This window comes from Oncorhynchus masou, chromosome 13 (genome assembly GCF_036934945.1).
Source record: "Oncorhynchus masou masou isolate Uvic2021 chromosome 13, UVic_Omas_1.1, whole genome shotgun sequence".
NCBI classification, from domain to species: Eukaryota; Metazoa; Chordata; class Actinopteri; order Salmoniformes; family Salmonidae; genus Oncorhynchus; species Oncorhynchus masou.
The window spans coordinates 67,356,340-67,369,089 of NC_088224.1; the positions used below are offsets into that span (position 1 = coordinate 67,356,340).

Sequence of the window (12,750 nt, forward strand, 5' to 3'; positions counted from 1 at the left end):
AACTAAAAAAATCTCTCAAAAACGAACAAAATCTCTCTATTTCTCTCTTGCTTCTCCTCCATTTTGGAATAAATACATTTTCTCAAAACTGTACAACTATTGTCTTTCAAAGAGAGTCAACTACTCACCACCACTCACCACATTTTATGCATTGCAGTGCTAGCTAGCTGTAGCTTATGTTTTCAGTGCTAGATTAATTCTCTGATCCTTTGATTGGGTGGACAACATGTCCGCTCATGCTGGAAAAGCTCTGATAGGCTGATGGAGTCCCCTTGAAGTTGTCATAATTATTGTGTAAGTCTGCAAGTGGGTGAGAACCATGAGCCTCCTAGGTTTTGTATTGAAGTCAATGCACCCAGAGGAGGACGGAAGCTAACTGTCCTCCGGCTACACCATGGTGATACCCTACTGTGTGCTGTTGAGGCTACTGTAGACCTTCTTTGCAAAATAGTGTGTTTTAATCACTTATTTGGTGTCGTGATTATATTTAGTATAGTTTTATCGAAAAAGGATAACTTTTTAAGTGTTTTACAATTTGTATTTGTATGAAATTCAGTGAGGAGGATGGGCCTCCCCTTCCTCCTCTGAGAAGCCTCCACTGTTCCACAGCGCTACAACAAGCAGTGCAGCAGTAATGAATGAGTAGGAAAGTGTATCTATAGCCTTGCGTTGTTGTTATTATTAGCGGCTTGGGTCATTTCTAATATCAAATAATATTTCACTTTCTCTGTTCATAGGAGTAGCAACATGAATTTGTGCATGAGGCAGAAATAATGCGGTGTGACTCGAGTTTCGCTATCAGCTGGAAGATTGTGTCCCGTTTTGGACAGTGTCAGTGGAGGAAAGGGAGAGTGAAGGGATGTTGAGAGGGGGACGCTCATTCTCCTCTCTTCCCTCTGCTGCAATTGACCATCAGATGCAAGCACCATCAGCCCAGTTAAAAAGAAAAAAGATTTAAATGTATGCTCACTCAGCTGTGCCTCACAAGTAACCCAACAATGGATCTATTACCGGTGTGATCATATAGCCTACCTCAAATTAAAAATGGCCTAAACAGCAGGGCAATTCAAACAGGGCAATTCAAACAAAACCAATATATGATGATATTGCATTTGGCCTATAGCTAACTGCACAAAAACCTCATTGCTACAGTACTGTCATGTCTGAGCGGTAGATCTCGGCTTGCATTTTGACTCAGAAAGTGATCTTGACTCAGAAAAGGTTGGTGACTGCTGTTCTAGAGTTTTCCCTGTAGCCACCAAATAGCCTACTTGGCCACTGTTAAAACTGTAACTTAAAGTGGGTACAACCTCAGTTTACTACTGTAAACTCAAACTGGAAGTTGCACAGAATTTTCACAAGTTTCAAGTCTGTGCTCAGCAGACCCTGGTGGCAGGGACTCTTTGGTATTGTTTCATCTGCTGTTGGCCCTTTAAGACAGTTTGTAAACCACCCCAAAAGCGATCTATAAAAATATATATTTTTAACTATAATGATTAGCTGTGTGTGGACGGACCTAGATACAGATGTTATTCTCACCTGCTTCATTATACTATTATCTGTTAACTTTAGTTTGTTTTCAGTTTATTTAAGAAGATAAAGGAAGACAGAACAACACATTTAGAAATGGTTGGAGGTAGCTTCCACAGATCAGTCCTTTGTTAGCTACTCTGATCATTACACTAAATATGTAGTTTCTAAGGTTTTGTTCCTACAGAGTAGACAGGACAGGACACACAAAGGGGCTGTGTTTTTCCTTTCATGGTGGATGAATAAAGGAAGGCCTTTTCCCTCGGGACTCCAGGTGCCTAGCAACTTCTCTGTCTGTTCTGTCCCTTCATGTAGCTCAGTATCGGTCATGTGATCAGTCAGGGTTTCGCTGTCCAGAGCCAGCAGAGTAGAGCTGAGAGAGAGAGAGACATCTGAACTGCATATGTAACACAGCAGGTACCACTAAATGTGATCAGTCTAATAATAGTCTCTCACTGTCTCTGAACTCCAGTTTTATGACTCATGTCAGAGAGAGAATGCTTTGTTTACTGTGTAAACATGACTTTCCTTAGTCCTTTCAATTTAACATTTTGCAATGACTGCTGTATAACCCCCCAAACCAAATATACTTTATGAGGCATAGAGATCTCCAGCCCACCATGGTAATACTGCTGAAATAACCCTGAGGTGGGATCAATGATTAACACCCTTCAAACACCCTATATTGCCCCAGTGTTGTATAGGAAAAGCCATCTGAACTGCATATGTAGCAGGTACCACTTAACGTGATCAGTTTAATAAGTCTCTCACCAGTGCTACATCTTTTGAAACTGAAGCTTTTGGACATCACACTTCCAAGATTTCCAAACATCTTAGAAAGAGATCCCATTATCCTCACTTTCATTTAGTAGGACTATCAGTCAGCCAACAACAACAACGCAAATTAGTTGAAAAGTCATTTGAATAATCAACGGAAAAATGTAGGAACACCATGCTTCAATAACTACAGAGCTGCTTATTCTATTCATATGCATATCTTAGCTTTTTAATGTACATTTTATCCCCCTTTTTGGAGGAAATAACAATGGACTATAGCCAAGTTGAAACTGTACAGTAGTTAACATCACTGGATCCAGTCATGGTGATTAAATAGATATTTAGTTTGAAGTGACATTGATATGTGGAGGAATAGACAACAGTTGGCTGGTAAGGTGCTGGTAAGGTGAGACTCCAGTCTCCAGGGACTTTTCTCTCCCATATTTACTATGAGAGCCCAATTCATATTTCAGCATTTGTAAGGTGCTACAGGATGTGTTTTAAACATGAGCCTGGACGTCTTAAAGTCACAGCCAGCATGCAGGAAACAGACTTCAAATTGGTTTTTAGAAACAATTAGACATTTGGTTCCTGTGTATTTCTTGGATTCATCTACGTCCTTAATTTACATTTACATTTAAGTCATTTAGCAGACGCTCTTATCCAGAGCGACTTACAAATTGGTGAATTCACCTTCTGACATCCAGTGGAACAGCCACTTTACAATAGTGCATCTAAATCATTAAGGGGGGGGGTGGTGAGAAGGATTACTTATCTTATCCTAGGTATTCCTTGAAGAGGTGGGGTTTCAGGTGTCTCCGGAAGGTGGTGATTGACTCCGCTGTCCTGGCGTCGTGAGGGAGTTTGTTCCACCATTGGGGGGCCAGAGCAGCGAACAGTTTTGACTGGGCTGAGCGGGAACTGTACTTCCTCAATGGTAGGGAGGCGAGCAGGCCAGAGGTGGATGAACGCAGTGCCCTTGCTTGGGTGTAGGGCCTGATCAGAGCCTGGAGGTACTGCGGTGCCGTTCCCCTCACAGCTCCGTAGGCAAGCACCATGGTCTTGTAACGGATGCGAGCTTCAACTGGAAGCCAGTGGAGAGAGCGGAGGAGCGGGGTGACGTGAGAGAACTTGGGAAGGTTGAACACCAGACGGGCTGCGGCGTTCTGGATGAGTTGCTGCTACTACTGATTATAATTCTACCTTTTTATCATTTCTTTCAGTCTTCTTTTCCTACTCTGCTGACATAACATTTGCCACCTGCACTTGTGAGGTGATCTCTTGTTGGTAATTGTTTATTGCTGTTGTGGTAAAGTTACTGATTGGTGGCGGTAACATGGCCTCTTGGATTGCATTTGAGGATACCTTTACACTGGCACATGTACTGATCCTTATCCCAGCATCCATCAACTTCTCATTGGATTAAAAAAAACATTACAAAATTGCTGAAGTACAACAAATATATTGTTGGTCGTGTATGAACCTCTGTGTGCAGATGGTAACTAAATAAAACAAGAGGAAAATATATACATTATTGATTATTGCTTTCGGAATGAAACCAATAGAGATGCAAACCTTCATAAAATAACTGTCTTTATTAAAAAGCAGGTGATGTGCAGTTAACACTGCAGGACTAACACACACTGTAGCACTGTTCTGGCTGGACACAGGTGCACAATGCCCCCATTTCTCCTCATTGCCCTAAAACACTGAGGCCTTCAGTTCGTCTGCTCCCAACCTGTTCTCCCTTCCCTCTGTGCACCACTATCCACACTGTGTTGAATTCATCTGTCATCTATCTGGAGTGTAGGTGACAGCATTCAGTACAGTTACAGTACTCTGTATGTTAGTAGTATTTCGTATCTTATTAGGATCCCCATTAGCTGCTGCCAAGGCAGTCGTTACTCTTCCTGGCATCCAAACAGATGATTACATCACACAATCACACCCTTAACACTGATGATAGAACATCACCATCAAACAAATGCATCTCTTTCACAAAGTCTTTTACAAAACAAAATGCAAAAATATTCCAACACAAAATTCAAATCCTACATAAAAAATAAACACAGTTCCTTAAAAAAGTATTTGTGAACATACTGATTTTGTTCAATCCACTGTATTCTTGCAGTGAATTTTTGTTTTGTTCCACCTCTGTCTTTTTATTAAGGTATCAGTCAAATGTAGTATTTTTAACAGCCTTCCTTAGTTTCTGAAACCCAAGCAATGCGTCATTTATATGAGGCAATAACAGAGAAATGTCAATGAGAAGATAATGATTGAATATTCTACATTCTATATCATTTGATGTAGCGTAGATGCCTGAAGCTACGGAAATAATGAAATGTTAGTGATTTAAAATATGAATGGACTCACTGACTAACATCTTAGACAGGAATAATCATAAAAGTACAAACGCTATGTCATTAATTCAATTAGGCTTGTGAATGTTTTTAAATGAGCTTGATATATTTTCAATGGATATGCATGGCTCACTAATAATCCAACGCTTAAAACCTTGTAATTAAATTAAGAAATGTAGAAACTACTGATCTTATTTTTAATTTCCTTTGTTCTCACTAAACCCAAATGGAAAGCATATGATCCTTCTTTCTTACACAATCCGGCCCTGGAACTTCTATGCTTTTCCTTCAGAGTAGATGTTACAGAGACAAGTACTGTACACACGTAGACAAATCCAACAAAACAATGGTGAAATAAGCAAAAACAAACACATCCCTTCATTGCGGAGTCTCCTTGGGATTCATGAAGCCCCATTAGAAACACGTGTAGAATAACGTTTTTGGTTGCTACATAAATAGTCCTTGTCCCATCCATCGTCCCATCACACATAGTCTTTTCTCTCGAACCCGGGCCCACCTGGGGCAGAGCGTGAGACAGAGTATGCCATCCGTGAGGGGTTGTACCTCTTCTCCCGAGGGGGACAGGAACAGCAGAGGAGGCTTCCCCCGAGGATCATGAGGGCTGAAGCCCCCCAGCCAATGTAGAGCGCTGCCCCTAACTCCCTGCGCTGAGCATCAGTCAGCAGCGGGTTGTAGAAGTCCCGGATGATAGTGTTGGCTGACCAGGACACTGGTATCAGCTGCATGACTCCCGACACGATGAAGAACACCCCAGAGATGATCATGACTTTGGCTTTGGATGCCTCGTCCTCGATACAATTGGTGCACTTGGCCCCGGCGATGGCGATGAGCACGGCCAGTATGGCCAGGAGGATGGAGATGACCGTGAGGGCCCTGGCGGCCTGGAGGTCCTGGGAGAGGGCCAGCATAGAGTCATAGACCTTACACTGCATCTGGCCTGTGCTCTGGACAACACAGGTCATCCACAGGCCCTCCCAGATGATCTGAGCCGTGACGATGTTGCTGCCGATGAAGGCTGTTACTCGCCACATGGGCAGGGTGCAGGACACGATGGCAATGATCCATCCTAATACGCATAGAGCGATCCCCACTAACTCCAACCCTGCAGACATGGTGGTAGTTCTGTTGTTGCTGGAGCTCCTTTTGTGTTCCTTTCAGTGCGCCGTGTTCCGTCACACCTGAGATACCTGAGAGGATCTGACAGATGATCTGTGAGAAAGAAAGAGACCAGCCAGAGTCAGAGACACTAACACCAATTGACTTAATTTAGCCCCTAGCACCTGTGAGTTTGTGATGTGTGATGTTCTGGTGCAGCCGGGAAGACAAGTATCCTTTATATCCCATTTCAGCTGAAGGGAGGAGCCCTGGAAGGTCCAAAAAAATGCTTCTCTGTGACATCACAGGGTAGGATTAAAAGTTGTTAAAAAAAATGGTGGTTTTCAAAACCTGCAAGGAGTTTACTAGCCAGAGGGAGGGTATTATCTTGCTCTTTACTTCACCACGAATCTCATAGTGTTTGAAAATCACTCTTTTTAAAATGTTTTAGCTTTTGACATCGATTAGAACTTTTTAACTCTATATATATATATATATATATATATATATATATATATATATATATATATATATATATATATATATTTTAAACCTAAATATATATATATTTTAAACCTAAATTAAAAATGAGGTTGAAAAGTGGGGGAATTTCCTTTTACTCATTAATAGATTAGCCCTAATCTTGTCTCCTCAGAGCAATCATTCTCTCACTGCATTAGCTGAAGCAGCTTGTAAAATAAGAATGCCTGATCTCAATTCATCGGCAACAAGCTGTCTTGTTCACTCTATTTGACGTGGTCTAACAGTCATGTCTGTCTGTCACTGACTCCAGTGCCCTTGAATTCCTAACAACCGGGAGGGTCTCCCCTAGTTATGCCCCAGAAACTGGGATAATAGACTTTCATGACCCGGTGTTGATAACTCTCTCCGATCCCCATCTTGCTATGAAACAGACCCATTGTTTTGGGGACCATTTTGGAATGGCTGAAAGTGGGGGGCTGACAAAGCAAGCTCCTTGTTATCTAAGCCCAACAGATATGGTAGTCAGACAGGTAGCTAGCAGCTATGAAAGAGAATCCAACTCAACACATCATTACCATGGATACCCAAGGATCAGTGAAGGAAAATGCCTGTTATTTCCTGATCTGGGTAGAATGAATGACACAGAGGCAGTTCTCTGATATAAGCTGAGAGATTCAAACAAACTTTTCTTAGAAACTGTATAGCGAGTAGCACAGCACCTAGTGGCACTTCCCATGTAGCAAATCACTTAATAATGTGAATGAAATGTCCTGCATAAAGTAACATATAGCAACAAGTTATATTTTTCTGTCATTGTATTAAAAAATATTAGAAGAAAAAATGAAGTTTTATGAAACAGTTTTTATTGTGAAATTGACAGACATCGAACATCAAAATAGTTGATATTTTCACACTTAACAAAAGCTGTTAAACGGTCTTGGCATATTGTGTTTGGCATATTGTTATCCAACATACACACAACATAAGCTGATATTCATTCAGTCTATAGAATATAAAATGTAACAATGCAGATGGTTTCAATTCAACTTCTTTCAAATAGTAAGATTACAATACAATACTTACAACACCTTTGTTTATTTTAAACAGGCATACAGTACGAAATAAAAGTACATAAAGTCCAGTTTGTTGTGTTCCCCTTCAACAGAGCACCATCAAAAATGATCCAGTAAAAAGCAGTATTTTATTGTATTGGTAGAAATCACCACCATTTTATCTGTTCTGGAATTCAAGGTTGGTATCAAATGTCCTTCATCCGCTGAGCAGAAAGCAGAAAGCAGCTGCTGCCAGATATCCAGGTCAGTTCAAACATAGTCTCTTTTGTCATAGCCGCTAGGGGCCACAGACCTGGTCAGGGAGTACACCATCCGCGAGGGCGGCCCTGCATACCTCTTCTCAGGTTGTGGGGGGCAACTACAGCACAGGATGCACCCCCCAATGAGGAGAAAAGCGGCTGCAGCCCAGCCCAGGTAGAGAGCCCCTCCAATCTCCCTCTTGTGAGCCTCGGGAGTGATGGGACTATAGAACTCCATGATGATGGTGTTGGCTGACCAGGACACCGGGATCAGCTGCGTCAACGATGCTACAATGAAGGCTACCCCCGCTGCGATCATCACCCGGGCCTTGGCCGTCTCGTCCTTCACACAGTTGGTACACTTAGCCCCCACCACGGCCACCAGCACCCCCATGATTCCCACAACTATGGAGATGACTGTGAGGGCTCGGGCTGCCTGCAGGTCAGAGCTGAGGGCCAGCATGGAGTCATATACCTTACACTGCATCTGGCCCGTACTTTGGACCACACAGGTCATCCAGATACCCTCCCAGATGGTCTGAGCCGTGATGATGTTGACCCCAATGAAAGCGGATACCCTCCACATGGGCAGGGCGCAGGACACGATGCTCAATATCCAACCCAGGACAGCCAGGATCATCCCCAGGATCTCTAGTCCCAACACAGCCATTTTCTTGTTTTACCTTCCTCTGCAAGCAAGTCTACAGGTGTCTTCACTCTCTTCACTTCACTGTCTCAACTTCACGCACAGAACGGTTTCACTGTCTGGGTTCTGCTCTGGAATTCTCACCACCTGTATACTCCCAGTTATCTTTATAGCACTCCACCAACAGAAGGTAGAGTCTCATGGCGATTGGCCAAGGAGGTTTTCAAATGTTTTTTCTTTTCTTTCTTCTCAACGACCCCCAGAACAAGCTTTGGCATGAGAATGGCTTGGCTGCACAGATTAATGATTGAAAGGTTGGGCCATGATTGATCCTCAACTGTTTGGGCTGAGGGGAAGGTCAATAAATGGCCAAAGCGAAATAGTTAAAGGATAACGAACAGGTTAAGAATGGACAAGGTAATAATTACAAGTGGAGGAATTGGGAATAACATAAACTCATGTGTTCGTTCAACAGATGTCTACCATTGTACAATTATGTTCAGTTCAAGATACATATTTAGCTCTCTATGGAGTGTTTACCTCAGTGTATTACTGCTAACCCTTAGAGAGAGCTGCCTGGGAGAATCTGTGTTGGCCTACTGTGTACAAGCACTATTGGCTAGTTTCCAACCCAAATACCCTAATGAAGGCATAAGCTGAATTGCATTGGGTTTAATAATAAATATTTTTTAAACAAACTTCCATTGTTGCTGAATATCTTTTCATCTGGTTTCCAACCCCAGCAGTAGGGCTCTTTCTTGGATCACTTTCTTTCAAAATGACATGACCTGGGTCAGGTGCCAATGACTGCTCCCTCTGGTACCTGATAACATTATTTTGGGAGATGACGTTGCACAATGAATAAATGCAAAGCTGCATTTGATCATTGTTTTCAACTGCCATGATTCAGACAACAGACAAGCCTGAATTTCATAGTAAATTGTATCTTCTTTCTGACTGCCATTGAAGATTTCTGACAAAATGTGAGACTCCGTTATCTTTTGTCTTTGTTTGGCTAACAGGTTTAGAGATCACAGTTAGACAAGTTTCTATTTGGCTGTCAGTCCAGTGGACAAACATCTCCCAGTGAGTGAGTGGGATCGTGGTCATAGTGGCTTGGGAGTTGATGTGATGAGTGGGTCAGTGTTATCAGACAGTGTCCTTGCCAAAGGGTTTCACCTTTATTTGAACTGTCTCAACTGTCTGCAGCACAGGAAGTCCCACACACAGACACTGGACTCTGCATGGTTATAGATGGGTACTTACACTCCACAGGTGAATAGACTGAGTAACACAATAGAGCTATTGGAGGCTATGTTTGTACGATGCTCAAACATCCCTAGGCAGTACTTTAAGTCTATGCTATAAGACTGTCTTAAAAGTGTTTTCCCCTTATCTTATTCTTAGACTATAATGTAAATAAAGCCATTGTCCTATTTTTCATCAATGGGAGCATTGTGAAAGAAGCTAGTTCACCTTCTGATTACAGTGTGGTTTACCTACCTCTCCTCCCTATGAAAATGGCTGCTTTTTGTCAGGCTCAGTTTCACTCTCCCAAATGGAACAGGGGGCACAATGGAAGGCAGCAGAAGGCACTCTTCAGAAACAAAAATGACATTGTTGCTGCTCACATTAGCATTGAAATCAAAAACCGTATTTGTGCGCGGTAGATGGGCTGAGTTGTCTAGATTTCAGGTGATATGGACCTGCAGGCATTCCTTCCCTATATTTTGGTATATTTCTTCAGATCCTGTGTCTTCAATGGGATGTCCTGTCTCAGTGTTCCGTTGGTAGCCTGACCTTATTAAGCCAGTTTCATCCTTAAGCATAGGCACGGTTACCCCTCCGCACATTCATAGCATTCCTGTGGTTATATCATCTGCGATAAGAAATTACCTTCAGAAGGGAATGTCCCTGCTATAAGCCAATTTAACAAAAAAGGAGTTGCTTGTCAGTATGATGTATACTATTGTATACACACATTAACTGGCACAGTGCATGATGTACTCACATTATGATATCATACTGCTGGGTAATAATGCAAAATGCTGTAATTTTCCCGGTAAAGAGTGAACTTATCTTCATTTTTGTATCATCATTGTCAGTTGTGCTAGAAGATTCTGAGTAGACGCAACTTACTTCGGGTTAAATGGGAAAGTTATTTTAATTATTTTAAACAACATTAACATTTTCATGATCTAAATTTTCATCATTGAGTAACATTCATTTGAAATTTAGTACACATTTTTGAACAGGTAAAACATGAATAAGATATTTCTCTAATTTATTTGACTCTATAAATGCATGTTTCCAGCTTTACAGAAATCATATATGTAAAACACAATCCAGCATTAATCGGCAATCATTTATACTTTATATCTGAATCAAATATCCCACATGGCTGCATTTGTTCTGCACTACCCCTATAGTGTGCAATCAGGAAAGGGGGGTCGCTAACACTAGTTATCCCATCAGTCCCATCAGTCTCAAGGGGCTGTCTCTATACTAAAGCCATTGAACATACACTCTCTCACACATAGTCCCTCCTCATATATCCATTGTCAGACATAGGAGACTTGACCGCAGAGTAGTTCACCACCTTGTGGTGCCCAGACCCAGCCCTGTTCCCACCCTGGGGTGCTTTCGGGGGGCAGGAGCAGCAGAGTAGAGCTCCCCCTAGGAGAAGCAGACATGAGGCAGTCCATCCAAAATACAGTGAGTTCCCAAACTCCCTCTTCCCCGTTTCCTCCAGCATCGGGTCGTAGAAATCCAAGACGATGGTGTTAGCCGTCCACGATACGGCCGTCAGCAGCAACAGCCCCGCCATGATGAAGGTCACCCCGGCCCCCAGCACCATGCGAGGCTTGCTGCCCGTGTCCGAGCTGCAGTTGGTGCACTTGGCCCCGGCTACAGACAGGCCGATGCCCATGATGCACAGCACCATAGAGACGATGACCAGGGCTCGGGCCGCCTGTAGGTCCACAGGGAGTCCAAGCATGGAGTCGTGGACTTTGCAGTGCATCTGGCCCGTGCTCTGGACAGAACAGTTCATCCAAAGGCCCTCCCAGATCACTTGAGATATGACAATGTTCTGGCCAATGTAGGCGGCTACTCTCCACATTGGCAGGCCACAGGCTACCATGACCCCTAGCCAGCCTGACACACAAAGGATCATACCCAGGATCTCCAGGCCGGCCGAGGCCATCTCTGGAACTAGTCTCTCCCTGTCCCTGGGTGCTCTGGTCCTGGTCTGTGGCTGTCGTCTTTCTCTGTTCTTGGTGATGTGATCTTGGGCTATGGTCTGTCCCTTGTGCAGAGCTGTTGTAGTCTCCCTTTGTCCCCTGGCACTGGGCTGTTGTCTGTCTCTGTTCCTGTGTCCTCTGGGCTGGGGTTGGGCTGCAGTAGTCACTCCCTATCCCTGGGTCTCTCAGGTTTGGTCTGGATAGAAGGCGCTCTGTGTCTCAGAGCACAGCCCTCTAAAGATGATATCAGATCTCCTTGGCTCAGAACGCCCTGGATAAGACTTTAGTCAGTTAGGGAGAAAGGGGGAAAGAGAAGGAGAGTGGGATAAACATATTCTACCATTCTTTATACTGCTAAGAAGATTGTAAAGTGGAGTCAGTTTACATTCAAATAACACCAAATATTTTAGGGTAACATTGATATTTTCGCTTCACAGCTAAATCGGGTAGTTCCAGTAACTGAATCACTGTCTCTGCATATGAGGTCAAGACACACAATGACAGGCTTTGTTCAGTCAGTTAGACAGATACAATATACCTCTTGGGAGAAACCGCTCTGCTCAGAACAGGCCTAGCACTGAACATGTGTCTTACTCTGCCTATTTTGTTCAACTAAGTTCTCTAAGTCTTATACCATGAAAAAAACATGTGAACTGAACAGGAAAAAAGTTGTAATGGATGTTATCTGGACGTAAATAAAATGATGAAGGGTGGCTATCAGACAAACAACTGTCCTGTCCTGGTAGAGTTGTTAGGGTTGGCTGGCCAGCTCTATGTGGTTTATAGTCCATTATAGGCACTTGTCTCACTAACAGGGGTCATCACTGGAGTCATAGGTCAAAACAGGGGTCACTGCTGTCTCATACCTCCCACCAGATAGTTAAACAACACCTAACAACACATGCCGTCTCACTTGGCGGATCTCTACTACAGGTTGTTGGAAGGCCAAAAACGTATTATCACTGAATCATCACTGAAAGTCCCTGAATGACCAAATACCTTATGAAATATCTTCTTTTTTTGAGATACAGAATGTCCTTATCAGATCAGAACAGGGATATTGCAGCCAGAGTTGTTTATGGGTGTGTATAATGGTTGTGCAGCCAGAGGGAGCCATGTCTGTCTGTCTGTCTGTCTGTCTGTCTGTCTGTCTGTCTGTCTGTCTGTCTGTCTGGAGAAATGGTCCAACGAGGATCTGGTTTACACCTGATCTCAGGTTGACCCTATTGCTGTTTTGCCTACAGCAAGTTGTATAAAGCTCATTAAATGTGGTGTTAAATG

At 43.0% G+C, this 12,750-nt stretch overlaps 2 protein-coding genes across 2 annotated transcripts; both read right to left on the minus strand.

Annotated features, from left to right (window-relative positions):
* Nucleotides 1–3,883: 3,883 nt before the first annotated feature.
* LOC135552888 (claudin-3-like) lies at nucleotides 3,884–8,569 on the minus strand. The gene is made up of 3 exons (XM_064984823.1): nucleotides 7,790–8,569; nucleotides 6,516–6,532; nucleotides 3,884–5,813 (listed from the first exon to the last, which is right to left on the minus strand). Exons 1-3 carry the CDS (start codon nucleotides 8,249–8,251, stop codon nucleotides 5,153–5,155), a joined length of 1,140 nt encoding a protein of 379 aa, XP_064840895.1. The 5' UTR covers nucleotides 8,252–8,569; the 3' UTR covers nucleotides 3,884–5,152.
* A 1,815-nt stretch (nucleotides 8,570–10,384) lies between these two features.
* On the minus strand, nucleotides 10,385–11,621 carry LOC135552891 (claudin-4-like). The gene has a single exon (XM_064984826.1). The coding sequence runs from the start codon at nucleotides 11,430–11,432 to the stop codon at nucleotides 10,758–10,760; it is 675 nt and encodes a 224-aa protein (XP_064840898.1). The 5' UTR covers nucleotides 11,433–11,621; the 3' UTR covers nucleotides 10,385–10,757.
* Nucleotides 11,622–12,750: the final 1,129 nt, after the last annotated feature.